At 38.1% G+C, this 19,100-nt stretch overlaps 1 protein-coding gene across 13 annotated transcripts in view; it reads right to left on the reverse strand.

Annotated features, from left to right (window-relative positions):
• LOC145259180 (solute carrier family 4 member 11-like) overlaps window positions 1-19,100 on the reverse strand; it is a 533,927-nt gene that overhangs the window by 66,959 nt on the left and 447,868 nt on the right. For all 13 annotated transcript variants that reach the window (XM_080116942.1, XM_080116953.1, XM_080116950.1 and 10 more), the window contains 3 exons: window positions 17,690-17,875; window positions 15,458-15,548; window positions 12,955-13,077 (listed from right to left, as the gene is read on the reverse strand). In XM_080116942.1, the coding sequence (XP_079973068.1) occupies window positions 12,955-13,077; window positions 15,458-15,548; window positions 17,690-17,875 (400 nt within the window). The remainder of the gene's footprint in view (window positions 1-12,954; window positions 13,078-15,457; window positions 15,549-17,689; window positions 17,876-19,100) is intronic.

Raw genomic sequence — 19,100 nt, forward strand, 5'->3', positions numbered from 1 at the left:
GAGTTGGTGTCATAACTATCTACCCCTCCCTCTCTCTCTCTCTATATATATATATAAAATAAATGGAAAATTTGAATTAAATTATGTAAATTCATAACAAAATTTATTGTTCGACAAGGATTGCAATCTTGTTGGTTGGTTTGTTTATTTAACCAGCATATGGACCTTCATTGGGTCATTTAATACTGACGATAGTTTTGGTTCATTTTCTCCATAGTGTTTGTTTGCTTAGTACTTTTTCTTTTTTGGTGGGGGGGGGGGGAGGACAAGTTTTATCTGTTTTAGTTGAAAGTTCTTGTTTTTTTTTGGTAAGGCCTTGATGTCACATTTTTTGGCATAGTTGTATCTCTCTCAGAAATCAGAGAATGTTGTCTGTGCAGGTGTTTTTAAAAATGTCTTTCATATTGTTGGTTTTTAGGTAGCAATTTCTTGCGGTAGCATAGGCTCCACATTCCACAAAGATATGTTTTATTGTGTAGGTCTTCTGGCATGTTAGGCATTGTGGTGGTTGCTCTTGCCTGAGTATGTAGGAGTGAGTAAGGTTTGTGTGGCCAATGTGTGTTCTGGACATTACCACTTGTTCTTTTCTTGATTTTTGTGGGGATGGTCCCCATTCTCCTAAGGTGGGTTTAATCTGGAAGAGCTTGCTATTTGTGTTATTATTCCAGTGCTGTTGCCATTTTGCATAAAACAGTTTATTGATTTCGTATTTTAAGTCTGTAAGGAATATTGATGGCTTCAGGGTTTCGGTTTAAAGCTGATTTGGCTGCTAAGTTTGCTCTTTCGTTACCTTTCACTCCGATATGGCTTGGAATCCAGCACATGATTACCTCTTTGTGGGTAGTCATCGAGTTTAGTCTATTCAATAGTTTGCTTCTTAAGCTTTATATTGTTCAATGATGATAGAACAGAGAGTGAATCGGAGAAAATTATAAACTTCTGGTGCTTTTTGTTAGAATGTTGAGAGCAAGGTCAATAGCACAAACTTCTGCGCTGAAAATGGAGCTTTCAATTGGTAGTGCCTTCTGGCGACTTGTTCCATTCAGAACAGCTGCACATGCTGTCCTGTTGTGGTCCTTAGAGCCATCTGTGTAGATATGCAGATGATCGGGACAATCTAGAAGTATGTCGTGGAGTTTTTCCTGGTAGGTGTTAGGGTGGGTTTTTGCTTTGGGGAGTTTACTTAGTTCGAAGATCATTTTGGTTTTTTGAGAATCCAACGTGGGATTTCAGAACGTGTACGATCATGGATATTTTGGGTTGTTATCTCTGATTCTTGTCATATCGTTTTCATTCGTAAGCTGAAGGGTTTTATAGCTTTTGCTTCGAATAGTTCACTGTCTTGGATGGAATGTGTCATTGTATGCAAGGTTGTTTGGACATGGTTTTAGTTTAGTGTAGTATTGGGTTGCTAATTTATGGCTCCTTATATCTGCTGGTATCTCATTGGCCTCTATGTGTAGACTTTCCACTGGGGACGTTATGAAGGCTCCCAGTACCAGTCTCGGCCCTCCGTGGTAGATCGGGTCTAGTGTCTAAGTTCTTCTGGCCGACCGATAAATGAAACATCCATAGTCAAGTTTTGACCTGATCAATGAACTGTATAATTTCAGAAGGGTTTTTTGATCTGCACCCCATTCTGTGTGGGCTATAATGTGCAGCCGCTGCAGTCTTTTATTGCAGTTTGTTTTCAGGTTCTTCAGGTGGGGGATGAATGTCAGTTTTTTTTATCAAATGTCAAACCTAGGAATTTATATTCGTCTACAATGGGAATTTCTGTATTTTCAAGTTTCAAACAAGGGTCGTTATGGAGTTCCCTCATTTGGCAGAGGTGTACACATTTGGTTTTTGTTTCAGAGAATTTAAATCAATTTTCTATTGCCCATGTTTTTAATCTATTTAGGCATTGTTGGAGCTTGCCTTCTATGGTGTGTATATATTTTGACCTGCAATATATCAGGAGGTCATCCAAATATAATATCCATCAACACTGGGAGTTAGGCACTTTGTTATGTTTTTATTTTAATGCTAAACAAAGTTATAGATAGTATACTCCCTTGTGGGACTCCCTCTTCTTGAATGTTGGTGTCTGAGTAGGTTGATCCAATGCGGATTTGAAATTTGCGATCTGATAAGAAGCCCTTTATGAATCATGGTAAGTCTGCCTTTTAGATTGAGGTCGTTAAGATCTCTCATTATTCCAAATTTCCAGGTAGAGTCATATGTTTTCTCCAAGTCAAAGAAGATTGCCGAGAGGTGTTCGTTCCTTATGAATGCTTCTCTTACAGCTGTTTCTAGACGAATAGTGATCGATTGTACTTCTTTTGTTATGGAAGCCACACTGTAGGTTAGAGATAATGTTGTTAGATTCCAAGTACCACACTAGTCTGTCGTTGACTATTCTCTCTATTATTTTACGCAACTGGTTTGTGAAATTGGTCTATAGTTTTGCGCGTTTGAATTTTCTTTTCCTGGTTTGGGGATTGCTATTATTGTGGTTAATCTCCATATATTTGGGAATTCGCCTTCTATCCATATTTTGTTAAAGATTTTTAATAGGAGTTTTAGTGTTTCAGTAGGTAGTTGTCTCAGGAATTCGTAGTGAATTTCATCTGGTCCTACAGCACTGTTATGGGATCTTCTGATGGCATTTTCTAGTTCAGTTAGTGAAAAGAGTTTATTATAGTTTTCAAAGTTTTTGGATTTGAAGTTGAGTTTATATTTCTCTGCATTTTGTTTGATTGTTCTAAATTTTGTACTGTAGTTTTGGTTAGAAGAATTTTGTGAAAAAAGTTTCAGCTAGTAAGTCTGCTATATTTTTTTTCATCAGTTGTGTTAGAGTTATTTATGACGAGGTGTTTGATTGGTATGCATTGTTGTTTACCTGCAATTTTTCGAATCATTTCCCATATTATTCTTGGTTCAGTGGAGGAATTCAGTTTGCCGACGTAATTTTGCCAGCATTCTTTTTTTTCTGTTCTTATAACCCTATGAGCTTTAGCTGTTTTGCTTGTATTCTATAAGATTTGGAGTAGTAGGTTGTTTCTGGAATTTTTTTAGGGCCGCTTTCCGTAACTTGATAGCTTGTTGACATTTAGTGTTTATTGGTTGTTGAGGTTTTTGGGATGCACTCATTTGATATTTCTATTAGTGTTTTTTGGTAAAAGATTCTACTGTGTCATGGATAGTTTCGATGTGGTTCAATCTAGTTTGTATTTTTCCATGAATATTTGCCAGTTGGCCTTGTTTAGGTTCCATTGTTGATGTTTTTGACTTCTGGGTTCAGGGGTTTCGATTAGAATTGGGAAGTGGTTGCTGCCACAGGTGTCATCATGCACAATCCAACTGAAATCCAAATATATTTGGGGTCACACACACTTATATCAATGGAGGAGTAGTTTCCATTAGCTGGACTGATGTACGTGGGTAAACTGTCGTTAAGTAAGCATATATTGTTTTCATTAATGATTTCTTCTATTGTTCTGCCTTTTTTGTTAATGTCCTTATACCCTCATAGTATATTGTGGCTATTAAAGTCACCTAACAGGATGAAGGGTTTTGGCAGTTGATTGATTAGTTTTTTCAATTCGTCTTTGTCTACATCTTCATTTGGTGGGATATATGTAGAGCATACTGTTATAGTTTTGTGCAGAGTCGCCTTGATGGCAATTGCTTGGATATTTGTAGTGATATTTACTTTACTGTGAGGTGTGTCGTTTCGGATCAGAATCGACCCCCCCCCCCCCGAGACTCTGCCTCCAGAATTATGAGTAGTTGAAGGATTGGAAGTTCTTGATGTTGATGCTGTTGGGTTTCAGAAAGGTTTCTTGAAGGCAGATTATTGTAGGTTGTTTCTGTGTTATTAATAGTTGTAGTTCATTCATATTTGCTTTCAAACGACGACAGTTCCATTGGATTATTTTTTTACCCATGATTGGTGGTTGGTTTTAAGTTTTGTGTTATTTTTCTGTATGTTTTGTTGTTTCTGTCAGCTTTTTTATTTGTCTGGGGGTGTTTTATCTTCTACCTCCAGTCTTCTTATTTTGTCTCCCCCCCCCCCTTGAGGTTGATTGGGATTTAGATCTTGGTTTGTTAATTGTTTTTCCTTTAGTTTTTGTTTTATTGGGTGATTATGATGATGTTTCATTTAGTTTGTTTATGAGGGCTTGTTTTCATTTGGTGAGTTTTTTCTTTTTCTTTTTTTTACATAGGCATCACCACATTATCAAGGCCAAGAGGCCACTCAAGGATAAGGGTTAAAGAGTGTACAGTAGAAATTGGACAATATAGTAACCGTGAGTAATGGAGATTCGGTAAATTTGTTAACTTATATGGACCAGCTCATCAAAAACTTGTTTACGTTAGACTTGAAGACAACTATATTGTAGTCAGCTGGAAAGCAGACAAACGGAAGACAATTTCATAGGCGTGCAGTTCTAAGAAAGCTTTGCTCATGGAATCTACGCTTAGGTTTAGGCACAGATAAAGAGTGGGGGAAACTAGTGATAGTGTTTTCTGCTAGACGGGTGTTTCTTGTGAAAGTTTGGCAAGGGGGGACCATAGAATGGAGCTCAGCCGAGCACCTGCCATGAAAATAACGATAAAGCAGAGACAAACTCGCAACATCTCTTCTGTGAGAAAGAGGTTGCAGGGAAGAGAAAAGGACATCCCCCACAAGGCTACAAAGTCTATTTTGAACTCTATCAAGGCAGGATAAGTCCTTTCTAGCAGCTCCTGCCCACATGTGGCAACAGTACTTCATCCTTGGACGTACCTGGCTCTTATATAGATAGAGAATTGCATCAGCACTGAGATATCTACTGGATCAATAGAAGGATCCCATCATTTTTCCAGCGGCTTTGGCAATGGATTTAATGTATGTGTTCCATTTAAGATCAGGAGTAAAGGTCAAGCCAAGAAGCTTGTCAAAACATGAGGCCTCCCCAAGACGAGAGCTATTCATTTCAATTGATGCCAGATGGGGATCAGAGCGTTGATGATGTAAAGATAAAAGCTTGGTTTTAGATGAATTAAAAGTAACAAGCTACCTCTTTCCCGATTGTACCACTTGCTCAAAATCAGAGGAGAGAGAATCAGAGAGCACTTGGTTGTTTACAGTCTTAGATGTGCTACTATAGATTGTAGTGTCATCAGTATAAATGTCTACGAATGATGTAAAGATGTGATTTGGAAGATCATTAATATAGATCAGGAAGAGAGTAGGGCCCAGGATGGACCCCTGAGGGCCAGTTGCTTTACTGGAATCAAGGTTTTTAATTAGCTTGGCAACATCACGTACAGATATTTGTATATCACATAGCATGTTTTCTGATACAGGAGGAAATATTGGAGGTTGGCAGCCTTGGTCGCAAAGGTTAGAATTAGCTGCAAAGTTCTTGACAAAGAGTTTGGCTTTGTCTGATGCTGACGAGATTACCTCAGGTCCATTTATGAGAGTTGGGATAGAGCACACGCTTCTGTTCAGGATTCTGTTTGCTATTTGCCAAAACTGGTGTGAACCAAGCCGCTGCTCAGCTACTTTGGACTTGCGTTCTTTATTTTTTTTTACAGTGGTTGCTGGCAGTTCTGAAAGCGGCTTTAGTCTCAGTACATCTATTACGTTGGACGCAATGGAAAAGTGATTTCTATGCGCAATGGCAGCAGCACATTCCGAAGAGAACAACGGCTGGCTGTTAGGTTTTTGCTGGAATTTTTCGAGGGTATGAAACTGTCTGTACCTACAATTAACCATTCTGTCAGGTCTAATACTATAGAGGACACATCCTTTTTAAACATGGAACACAGACGTAGATCTGATATAAATGTGCAGAAGCTATCCCAGTCAGCCGCAGAGTATCGATATACTGTATGATGGAGAGGTACATCTGGGGACTTATTACATTTCATTTTTATCTTAACTGATACAACTGAGTGGTCGGAAGATCCAAGTGGAGACAGAACATAAGCTGAACACAGTTTAGGGCAAGTTGTGAGAAAGATGTCTAGGAGACTTGCATACTGGCCGTCAGAATCTGGAATACGGGTGGATTCGTGAACAATCTGAGTGAGGAGTAATGGAGAAATCATGACAGAACCTCCCCTCATCATCGGTCTTGTTTAACCATTCCACATTGTGAACATTGAAGTCTCCACAGACATGAATATTAGCTGAAGGATAAGCAGATAGGGCGTGGTCAATTTTCTCAGATATGCTTTTAAAGGTAGTAACTCCGCTGTTGTGGGGGCGATAGAGAGCAAATATAAATGCAGTAGTTTGAGCTAGTGCAACCCGGAAGCACATATAGGATAAGTTAGGATCTTCTCTGGAGATGTCCCTACCACATGGAAAACCATCTTTTATATAGACACATATTCCATGCCCATGGCGATCTTGGGGTCAGATTTGGAAGTTAAATTAGAGTATCCTTTAATTACGAACTCATCTAGGGAAATGGTCTGTCCAATGCTAGTTTCACTTTGAAATAATGTCTGGTTTAATCTCCTGTAATGAGGTTTCAACCTCTGGAAGATTAGAACATAGACCCCTGATGTTGGAGGAGGAGACCTGGTAGTGAGAGTTGGAGATCCGGGTTTAATCGTGGGTTTTTTATTGAGACTTTTCATGGTGTTTTGGGATTTGTGGACTAAGTCGACAGACATGCCTGAAGCAGGGCAGAGAGGGAAAGTAAGAAGAAATAGAAATGAAGAATTTTTTTTTTTTGCAGCACATGAAAAGGTAAAGCCGTAACAATTACCCACTAATATGGCATCGAGAGGCCCCACCAGAAGCTACTGCATGGTCCAGAATCCTTTCATCAAATGGCAATACACCAGCCCCAGTACTTTGCACCTGCTGATAGGATAGTCTCCTTAGTGGTTAATCCAAGGTTCGGGTCCCTGACTATCAGGCAGATAACGTCAGCCCAGATAAAACGTTTACCTCCAGCACCCTTACTAGTGACATGGCTACAAGGATAGACATAGAAACAGAAAATTTCCGACATCCCTGGCGGTTGTTCATGCAAAATACTGCCAACCTAGAAAACAGCTTTTTCTTCTTCATTTGTCAGAAAAATCACTCATTAAAAATGAGGACTGAGAAACAAATAAAGAGAAGCGAGAGTAACGGGTGCTGCTGCTAACGCATGCACAATTCATTGTCTACTCTCCATTAAAAAAAAAAAAAAAATTAAGTATTGTACTTAATAAAAGTCCATTCAGCATGTTTAAGAGGGGGTTAGGTGAAAGATTCCCCTCTCACCAACTGAAAATGAAAACAATTGCAAAATCTCTTATGCTATCAACTTGGAAAATATAAACATTTATAGACAAAAATAAATAAAATAAAAATATATATTCGAAAGGAATTTGCCAGATAGATTCAGTATATCTTTCCACAAGAAAACCATTTACACAATTAATAAAACAATGAAATAAAAGAAATTGATTTGATTTGAGTTTTTTGGTTCTGTTTTTTTTGGTTTGGGAGTTTTGTTCAGTTTTGTAATCTTTATTTTCGTTGTTGATTTGTTTTATAGTTTTTTTTTTTTAATTCTTCCATTAGTTCCCTTACTTCGTTGAGTAATTTAATGTCTTCTGGTTTGACGTTTAATAGGTCTGCTTTTGTTGTTTATTTATTTGGTCCGGTGGTTTTTTTTTTTTTGTTATTTCTGAGTATTTTATATTTCCAGCTAGGTTACGAGCTTCTTGGAAGGTTATATTTTTTGTGTATTTTATTTTAATTTCTTTTTCTTCCATTTGTCGCATTCTTTTGAATTTGCACTTTGGCCTTTTTGGCAGTTAATACATTTTGGATCTTTTTGGCAATCTGTGTGGGTTTCATTTTCTCCACACCTCATGCATACTGGAGAGTGTGTGCACCGGTCTCGATGATGACCTTTGACATTTGTAGTATCTGAGAGGATTTGGTATATATGGTTCTATATTTATTTTAATGTTACTTGGAATTTGATGGGTATTAAATGTTAGAATATAGGAGTTTGTATCGATGGTTTCACCATATTTTTTAATTTGGATCTTTTTTACATCGATAACATTTTGATTTTTTAGGTTAATTTTAATTTCTTCCAAGGAACAGTGATAGTTCTGAACTCCTGATTACTCCTTTACTAGTATTCAACGTTTTGTGGGGATAGATTTTTACGTTTTGGTTATTGAAAAGTCTCCATTTAAAGATTTCTGTGATATGTTTTTGATTTTCTACTTCCACTAGTAGTATGCCGTTTTTTTAATTTTTTGACCATTTTTGGTTTGATACTTGAGAAAATTTTCTCTATTTTGAAGGGAGGCACTTGTTATCGGTTCTCCTTCGGTTGCTTCAATAATTATGAAAAAAGGTAGATTTTGAATGAGATTTTGGTTTTGTGATTCTGTTTCTGAATCTGACATTAAATGGGCTGGTAAACAGCAAAGCAAAATAAACCAAATACAATACACAAAAGTCCAGCTAGAATTCGTCACTGACAACTTTCTCTTTCAACTTCCAGCACGTCTCCCCCCACGCACTGCCTCTGCCAACAGACATTTTATCAGAAAACTGACCCCATTCCATTTGCATAGATGTGCAGTGGAAGATGAGATCTCGTGAGATTCCACAAGACTACACCTTATAAATCCATGGCTGCCATCTTTAATTTCTCTTTCCTCTTTGATTATTATATTCAACTCTACACTCCCCCCTGGTCTCCAGACCACACATTTGGAAAGGTGGATGTGGTTGCTTGTTGCGGGCACTCCTACGAAGGGGGATTAGCTGGACTACATCTTCATTCGAGCTCTCAGAAGATGTGTCGGAACCATTAGCATCAGCGTTAGGGCGTACAGTCATACCATCAGGCTGGACTTCTTTATCTTACGGAGCTCTCAGAAGGGGTGCTGGAACTATCAGTGTCAGCGTTGAGGCTCACAGTTGTACCATCGCGAGGAATAGGATGGATCCACAGGTCATCGTTAGACAATTCACCATCACTGCTATTCGTCAACTGGTTCATGTTCAAGGCAGGCCAGATATCCTTCACATGGCGTGGAGTACCATTGACTAGCACGGCTTTCTCACTGATGATGCCAGTGATTCGCCCTCTTTGAAAGCTGCTGGTGCATCGATTGTGAGGCTTCACCCAAACAGTGTCCCTTAACTCATACGGTCCTCAGGTTTCCTGCCGATTAAGCAGACGGGCGTCAATGTCCTTGATGCACACTCGATAGTAATGGATCGCATTGGTGGGTGCACTTGCAGCAGTCATGTCATCCTTTGGAGTTGCATTATATCTATAGACCGCCTCTGTGATCGTGCATCGTTTTCTTGCTGCGATCCTCTTCACGCTTCGATGGCACCGCTCTGCTATGCCGGTGCCACTTGGTATATATGTATATCTGTGTCAGAGCTGGATTCCCCACTCGTCTACGAAACGTCTGAACTCCCCACTGCAGAAGGCCGTGTCATTGTCTGCGAAGATCTCTTCAGGCGGCCCCCTTTCATAAAATATGGACTCCAATTCATGGATTACATTGGAGGAATCCTGTCTTATTAACGGGCGCCAGATTGCAAACCTTGTCGGTCCACAATCGATCAGGGTGAGGAAGTGCTGGCTGCCGTAGTGGGTTATGTCCATACCCAGTCGGCTCCAAGTCGGGCTTACTCCCAGCTGACCTTTCCGCCATCTGGCCGGGGCGGGTCGATTGAGTGACATGTTTGGTATTCCCTGACTACCGCTTTCACTGCACTTTTGGACACCGACAGATTGGACAACTGCACAAAATAACATGTCCGTCTCACTCCGGGGTGACTACTGAGATGGTGTATCCTCCACCTCAATAGAGGCAGCACATAATGGTACTGGCTCAGCTTTCTTCTTCATGGTGTCATACCATCTCTGTGGCACCCGAGTGAGCCTATCAGCAAGGTTGCAATTTGAAGTGACCAATACCACATCCACAGACAGGTTGTACTTTGTTACTAGCTTTTTTGCGGTCTTCAACCTCCATCTGATTAGCATCTCGCTAGCTGCCTTAGTGCGCACCCTAGTCTTGCCTGTCAGTTTGTCTGATATCCAGTGGTACACGCATAATGAATCTGTGTATATGCATAATTTCCTGACTTTTCACTGGAGTGCCAGGTTGATACCTTTTATCACCGCATCGAGTTCTGCCAGGTTGATATGAGCAGCGTCACTCGCCGGTCGCAACCAGCAAGTGTCCTCAATCGCAGCACCATTCTTCAACAGCACACCAATTGCCAGAGAGCTCGCATCCACCCACACATTCAGTTTGTCTCTCTGCACGCACCAGTCTCCTTTGGTGGGGTCATCCTGCTTTACCCTTGCGATGGTCTCCTTCACCATGCAAACCAACAGATCGTCTGCCGTTTCATCATCCCATCCTTTGATGACTGCGCTTGCCCTCCTTTTTATGATGCCTATTGCCATGTGAGTCCATCCACACACTGGTAGGTGCCCCACTAGTTTTCCACACAGGGAGAATACTGCTCGCCTCGTGAAGACATCGGGCACTTCAGGAACTGCAGTATGTTTTCTTAGATCCAGCAGGAACATGTTGGAACCTTGCTGGCACCACTCTCGTAACTTGCTGGCACAAACGTCAGCATCTGCCGTGAATGCATCAACATGCGCGTTCAGTTCGCGATAGTCCATCACTGGCCTCACCTTTGCTTTGTTGTGCTGAGCGAGCGGAATCAGGCCTTTGGGAGGTCCAAGTTTCTCTTAGGGGTAGGGAATCAACCAGCCATCCTTGATCCAATCACGAAGTTCCACTTCATATGCAGACCTCATTTGATCGGTCACATGGTACTCTGTTACCTCATTTCGCAGTTTGGCTGGTTCCTGGTTTTCCGACCACTTCCACACGACTGTCCAAGCCTTCTGCTGCTGGTCAAACTCGACAATAAAGTCTGGCTGATCAATCTTCAAAGCAGCACACACTGGAACCTTCTGAAACTGTATCGACCCCGTCTGTGTTATGTGAGCATCATAGCCTAGGAGCAGGTCAAAGCTGAGTGGTTTCTCGAGTACTACCAGCGCTTCAATATTAGCTGAATTTCCAGTTTTAGTGCGAATGTTCAGTGTCCACCCCACAACATGACCGCGTCGCTCCACTGAGGATGGTTAATCTAGTAGTCTTCTTCTTCCAAGTGCGGCAGAGGCCCGCACTCACTACGGTGCGAGAGCACCCAGAGTCGAAGAGTGCTGAGCACAATGTCTCATTGACATAGACCTGAATGGTCGGAAGCACCTCGTCTAATTTCTGTTTGGGGAAGAGGTCGACGCTGGCACCTTGTCCCCGACCCCGTTTCCCGAACAATCCTGGGCCATATGACCAGTCTTATTACATCGGTAGCTGCGAATAGCTGTCAGTTGCCACCGGCAGTTCCTCGCAATGTGGCCCTGGTCACTGCCCTAAAATACTTGACTTCACTGTACAGGATGGCCCCCTGGGACGGTCTATCCTCATTTAATGTGCGCTGTGCAGCAGCGACTACTGGTTCTCCCATCTCATAAGTATTCTTCATCACGGTCCTGGCCCGGTCTACCAGGTCGTTAAGGGACAATGAAGCTATGCTTGAGCTAGTCCGCAGGAGTTGCTTTGCTCCAGTTGGTAGCCCTGCCAAAAATTTGCATGCCAAGGCCCGCTCAGGCAGCCCACAAAACACTGTTAATTTCATCAGTTCTGCCAAATAAACATCGATACCGGGATACAATGTTCACCGGGATGCAATGTTCTTGCCACAAATTGCTCCCAAACAGTGGCGGGGTCGATAGCGAACGCCTTGTATAATGCTGCCTTGATCCTTTCATAATCCTGTTTTTCCTCAGGACTAAGCTGTTGATATACTGCTAAAGCCCTGCAGGATAGACGTAGAGGAACCACATGTTCAATGTTCTTCACACTAGACAACAGGCAATGTAGTTCCACCTTCTCCATCCAGTCAAGTACTGGGGTTGAGCCGTCGAATTCCGGTATTAATTTAAGAGTGAATTTGTCCCCCATTATGCCGAAATAGCTAGACGTTAAATGGGCTGGTAAACAGCAAAGCAAAATAAACCAAATACAATACACAAAAGTCCAGCTAGAATTCGTCACTGACAACTTTCTCTTTCAACTTCCAGCACGTCTCCCCCCACTGCCTCTGCCAACAGACATTTTACCAGAAAATTCCATTTGCATACGTGTGCAGTGGAAGATGAGATCTCGTGAGATTCCACGAGACTACACCTTATAAATCTGTAGTGGTAGCACCCACTCATTTACATATGTGGATAATATTACACATAAATAGCAAGACTCAGTTAGTATGAGTGTGTGTTAACCAGAAGCCACTGAAGGCCGAGCCAAGAGCATATATGTTCTCCAGCCAAGACTCTCTTACCTGATAACCATTATGTAAATATACTGTGAATATACTTTTCCTAATACACTTCTTATTGATCTACCTTTGTTTGTAGAGTCTTCATTTGTATTGCCTTATACATTATTTGGTTCAACCTGCAACATAACAGTTGACGACGAAGATGAACGTCAAACATAACAAAATCCATGGCTGCCATCTTTAATTTCTCTTTCTCTCAGATCCCATCCGAAGGTAAATTGTATGACCGTATGACACACACACACGGGGGTGCTTTCCTCTTTGATTATTACATTCAACTCTACAGAATCTGAACTAGATTTGTCTGAAACTTCAATGATTTCTCTTTTTAGGCTTTTTATTTGCCATTTAAGTATTTATAGTTTTTCATTTCTCCTGCTTCCCAATCGCCACTGAGACCTATTTGGGAAGTGTTGGAGGGGTGGAGGACCCATTCGCCCCAACACAACAAGGATACAGGAGAAGTATACTCTTTCTGCTGATGGACTCAAGCACAAAAAAATGTGAATTAAAAAGATAAAGAAAAAAAAAAAAATGCCACAAATACTTACTAAGCACTCCATTTGTATTTTCAGAATTCAATACTCCGAAAGCAATAGAAGGTAAGAGAACAGCAAAGAACAGGAAACATGAAGTTGAAAGAGTCTTTTGAATAGAATTGTGACCGAGCACTCCTACAACAAGAATTAAACAAAAATTAACAAAACAGAATGCATTAAAAAAAAAAAGCACAATATCAGGATTTTACACGGAGAGAATTGGTCATTGATTTTTAGCAATTGTATAATTAAGATCTATTTTCTTTTAAACTAACGTGTAATCTATTGCATAGCGATTGATACGTGGTTCAATTGGTTGACACAGGTATGTTCAGACTTGCATAGTCATTGATACGTGGTTCAATTGGTTGACACAGGCATGTTCAGACTTGCATAGTCATTGATACGTGGTTCAATTGGTTGACACAGGCATGTTCAGACTTGCATAGTCATTGATACGTGGTTCAATTGGTTGACACAGGCATGTTCAGACTTGCATAGTCATTGATACGTGGTTCAATTGGTTGACACAGGCATGTTCAGACTTGCATAGTCATTGATACGTGGTTCAATTGGTTGACACAGGCATGTTCAGACTTGCATAGTCATTGATACGTGGTTCAATTGGTTGACACAGGTATGTTCAGACTTGCATAGTCATTGATACGTGGTTCAATTGGTTGACACAGGCATGTTCAGACTTGCATTGTGATTGGAACACTTTGTGCATGCGTGCCTTTTCTCATTTCCGCTCAAACAATTTTGTGCTCAAATATAAACAATTCCAGTAGATATTCCAACGTGACAAAACATAATATCCCTTGCTCACCTCTTATCTTGACTTAGGATAGGAGAAATTAAAAAGATCTGGACTAAATTCCTTTTCTCTAATACATGCTAGCCAAACAAGCCCATCATATTCTGGTATTCCTATGTTGATGAAACTATTAAAGTGAATTTAAATTGTAAAGAATATGTTTAAATAATCAATCGTTAACTATTCTACACTTTTCCAAATGGATTGTTAACTATTCTGCACTTTCAACTAACAGGTTTTAGGGTTAAATTCAACACACTGCTGTTAAAGCTCGTTAACCCAAATTCAGCAGTCCCTGAAAAACAGGCTTTTTATTCGAATTGGCAGCACCTTATTTGTATAAGGTGATGAGAAATCTTACTTCACAAAATCGCTTGCATTTAATTAGAAGCCATTTTTTTTTAAATTCTTTTCTTCTGCCACCAAACACTACATACTGCACTAAATTAGGTTTGTTCTAATTTTTAAGGCATTTTATCACAGAGAAGTTTGTCTTTTCAACTCCAACTCTGGTAACCCTTTGTTACTTCTTTATCTAACCCAAGCCCTTTCAGATGAATATAAACATAGCAATGACTATTCTCGATAAGCATCTCAGAACAACCTATACTGTCTAAATTTCCTCTGAGGGCATCTGATCTAATTTAAGACGAATATCAATTGTATCATTTTCACAATATATATTTCCATGTGACATATCTTCTTAACTCTCATTGGCCAAATTTCACTTTCATACAACATTACACTTTGTACATATGCCTGATAGATTCTTCTCTTGGTAGACAATGGGAATGCTCTGCTGGTTAATTATGGAAAAACCTCTCTGCACTTAGTACATCTACTACTAATCCTTGGTATTACATCCTCTCCCTGCGTTCTTGTACACAAACCGATTCTCATCTTTCAACCTACAAGTAATTTCACTGCAATCATTGTGTACCCAATGCTTGAAAGTACCACAAAAAAATGTAACTGCACTAGATTTCGTTTCTACAAACAGAACAGAGGAATTTCCTCTTTCTTGGAGATTTTTAACACTACAACCACTGATAATCACTTTGACCTTAGTGACATTGACTCAATAACAGAATAGCTTCATCAAAACTGGAGTTGCAAATTATCAGACCCAACTTTTAGAATTCCAAAGCTCTTTATTTTAAAGTCTTAATATTCAGACTGGTTGTGGATTCTTTGGAGATTTAAAAAAAAAAAAAAAAATGACTAATTATTCTTATGCGTTCACCTCTAACTACTTCCAAAACTACTGGCTGGTCAAAGAGGGGATTATTTAAAATAGATGGTTTGGTTGGTGTTATGGCATATCAACCCTTTTAGGCTTATTTAATGGCGAATCTAGTCATTTTGGAAAAATGTTTTTATGCTGCAAGTTCTTTATATTTTCAAATATTTATTCATGATGTTTGGTTTTATTATTTTGGAGAAAGAAAACTCGTTTTTTTATTTTGCAGAACATGATTGAGTGTTTCAAAGCAAAAGGAAAGCAAAAACAGTAACATTAATGTTTGGTGCATCTTAAGTCAGAAATGCAGTATCTTCAGACAACCTGATATGGTAGCACTAGCTACTCAAAATATTTTTTTTTCTTGCAGATTTATTCTAAAGAACTACTGATTGATTCTATAATTTTGTTTCTTTTAATAATGCTAATGGGAATGAATAATTTAAAATCTGCCTCACCGTCCTTATAATCGGAAATATAATGTGGAATTCTTCTTCGGAGGTCTTCCAAAAGGCCATGCATGAAACCACAACTTTTAAAGACTGATTGCTAAAAAGAAAGAAAGAAACAAAAATAATATTTCAAACATTTTCATTTTTGAAAAAACATTTCATTTAAAAAAATCTCAATTGAATTTTGATACAAAAACAAAATCAATTTTGTCTAAAACAGAATCATCCACCCGTAAAATTTAAATTAATAATTCTGATTGGATAATTAAAATGTTATAAAAAGTCTTGATTAGCAAATTCGGTTAATTATTAGTTTATGGTTGACTTATTTGTAATGTTATTAAAAGCTGCAGATACCACTATTTTACTGAGCACTTATGCACTATTTTACTGAGCACTTATGCACTATTTTTCTTTTTTTTTTTTACTAAAAAGAAATATATATATATTTTTTTAGTATAAAACAATTTGAGGAGTTGATCCAAGAAATTTTATCAGAGTAATCCACCCTCTCAGGTTATTGTCTCCTGCCTTTTGGGTGGAAGAAGTTTATTACTGTTTGAGGCGCTCCGACCAGAAAATGATGATGGCTGCTCGAGCAATTTTTAAAAGGCCATCCTTTAGGGGCACTAGTTTGACTCTCCCCACCTTCCTAACCTTGTGTCTCCTGCAGTGGGAAGAAGTAAATAACAACTACCCCTCAAGGATTAAATTACAGATTCCATTCAACAAGACATACCTGAAAAATATCGATGTTACATTGGCTAAAAATTTTGTCAGAATTATAAAGGTGCATTTAGTATGAAGAGAGTATAACTCGATTCGTATTTTCGTGTTATTTTCTTGCAAAGTTCTTCCCTCTGATAAAATAACACAACAGCAACAAATCATATAAAAATTATCTTTTTATTTTGCAACTGACAATACCCAGACTCTGACCTCATGCCTCTTCATGGTCCCTGCTGATGTCTCTTAGTTCTAATTTCCCTGTTGCTGATTTTTATCAAGATTATGTCATATTAGTGAGTCCTGTGGAAATTCTAGGGGATTCATTCATATGTAATATATTGATGTTGGCATTCTGTAGATGTTCAGTGTAAATGGAGATGCTCTGATATCATTGTAGCTTTTTTGTTAAAACTGAAAAAGTATTTATCTAAGCTAGCACGAATGCCCGGTAAAGCCCGGTCATAATGTACGCTTAAATAAAATGTTTTAATTCTTGCTGATTTCGTATATATTATTATACAGTTAATGTTCTATCGATTTTTATATATTATAAAGTTGCGATTTCAAAAATAAAATAAAATATATCCATATATTCTGGGTGCATTACCTGGAACCGAAACCGAAATAAAAAAAAAACATAAGTTATATATATATATATATAGTGTGTGTGTGTATAATATACATATATATATATATATATCGTGCGTGTGTATAATATACACACACATATATATATATATATATATATAGAGAGAGAGAGAGAGGCAGACAGAGACAGCGTGAGACAGACAGAGACAGAGATATAGATAGAGAGAGATCAAGATAGATAGTGAGAGATGTATAGATATATATATATATATATATATATATATATATATATATATATATATATATATGTCTATCTATATAGCGACAAAGCCTGGTCAAAGTATGCTTAAATATGATATTTTAATTATTGCAGATTTCATATATATTATTATAGAATTAATTGTTCTATTATATTATAAAGTTGCGATTTCAAAAATAAAAAAAATATATCCATATGACTTGGGTGTATTAGCTTGAATTAAAACTGAAATAAAAACTTATGAATATATATATATATAATTTGAGCTCCTTCAGCCATGATCAAAACTGAAACCAAAACTTAAGAATTCTTGATAAAATTATTTATAAAAAAAATAGATGACTTAAGTGCCATCAGCTGTAATCGAAACTGAAACCAAAACTTATGAATTCTTGGCAAAATTATTTATGACAAGAAATGGATGTACATAATTAAACGACCTGGATGAAAACGCGATACAGAAAATAACACATGCTATCATATTAATATATAGATTATGTCAGATATTTTGCTAACTTTTACTCAGATTTTAATTGTTTCATTGTTTGTCTTAAAAGCTGCTGATGAGATTTTTATAGTTCTGAATTGTAAAGTCACATTTAGCATGAGAATAACATCCAAGATGTGAACGGTAGTTCAAACAATGAAAATGTTTTACTTACTGTTGGGATATTTTCATCCACTTGCAGATTTATTGTCGCTGTGGAGGTCAGTTTGTCTGCAAATTTTTTCATCACTGCAAAGAACTGTTCCTCGTTGTAGGCATGATGAATTTCTTGGCGGAATTCAGAATTGCTAAACAAAGTGGCGAATGTACGACCAATTTCGTAATCAGTCTTTGTTGATTTCTGAGGGAGGAAAAAAAAATTTTTTTTTTTAAAAGACAAAAGGCTTTTAAATAGCATGGCTACCATATACTGCTCAGGATGAAAGCAACAAAATAGAGTTCAACATGTAAAATATTTTAAAACTTTTCTCTCTATTCCCTCCTCCTCCATATGTCAAAAAATATATTGCACTTTCATATTGTAACATTTTCAATAACAAAATAAAATCCTTTATAAATACGTACAAGGTGTTTATAAGTTTTTTTTTTTTTTAATTTCCTCATTGTCGCCATTTTGTTTCATTGTTGCTATAGAAATAAGTTTCTTTACAAGAAGAGGACACAAAGAGACTTCTGCAAGGTTTTATTTAGAGAAAATAGACTCAGAAGAGAGAGACTAATCTTCCCTTGGATTACTAGACTTGCTAATTATTTACTTCTTAACATTCTAACTGAAATGAGTGATGTACATGAACAGAGATATTGAAGTAACATCTACTTAAATTATCAATATTTCTACATTATTAGTGGTGTCTCATTACAATGGCTTCCACGGAGAAACTGTTTAAAACACCTCAGCTTCTCTCATCCCCTTCTCTTCTGCACACATCTGGCTACACTATCTAAATTTAATCTCCCTCTGGAGTACAAAATCTATGCCTGTCTTTAAGACATGTTACACATCCATAATCTCACTTCTCTCCATGCAACAAATACTTTCAACTCTCACTGGACAGGTATAATGCCTATACATCACACTGTATAAATAACCCTTTCCTTTGGTTGACAGAGAAAATGCCCTACTGGTTAATATGCTGTTCTTTAAGATTTGCATGTGTTGAGTTTGTTTTATGGCATATCAACTCTTTTTGGGTTATTTAATGCCAAATCCAGTAAATTTGGAAAACGGTTTAATATGCTTTATATCTTTAAATATCTATTCATGGTATTTGGTTTAGTTGTATTTTTTCTTTTTTGCAAGAGAGTCCCCACTTTTCAAGGTCCTAAAGCCACTTGAGGATAAGAGTTAACAAATGCACAGTGGTCATCAAGTATAGTGATCATTAGTGATAAAAATTGGATATAATTTGATTAATTAAGGGGACAGCTAAATAAAAACTTGTTTACACTGGACTATTTTATAGCTTGAAAGCAGGCCAGCTGAACAGAGTTTCCCAGGCGGGCAGTTCTAGGAAAAGAACTTTGGTGCAGATAAAGAATGGGAGAAATTGTTGATAATCATTATA

The sequence above is a fragment of the Euprymna scolopes genome, chromosome 34, assembly GCF_053919585.1.
Source record: "Euprymna scolopes isolate OS-2025 chromosome 34, ASM5391958v1, whole genome shotgun sequence".
Classification (NCBI taxonomy): Eukaryota; Metazoa; Mollusca; class Cephalopoda; order Sepiida; family Sepiolidae; genus Euprymna; species Euprymna scolopes.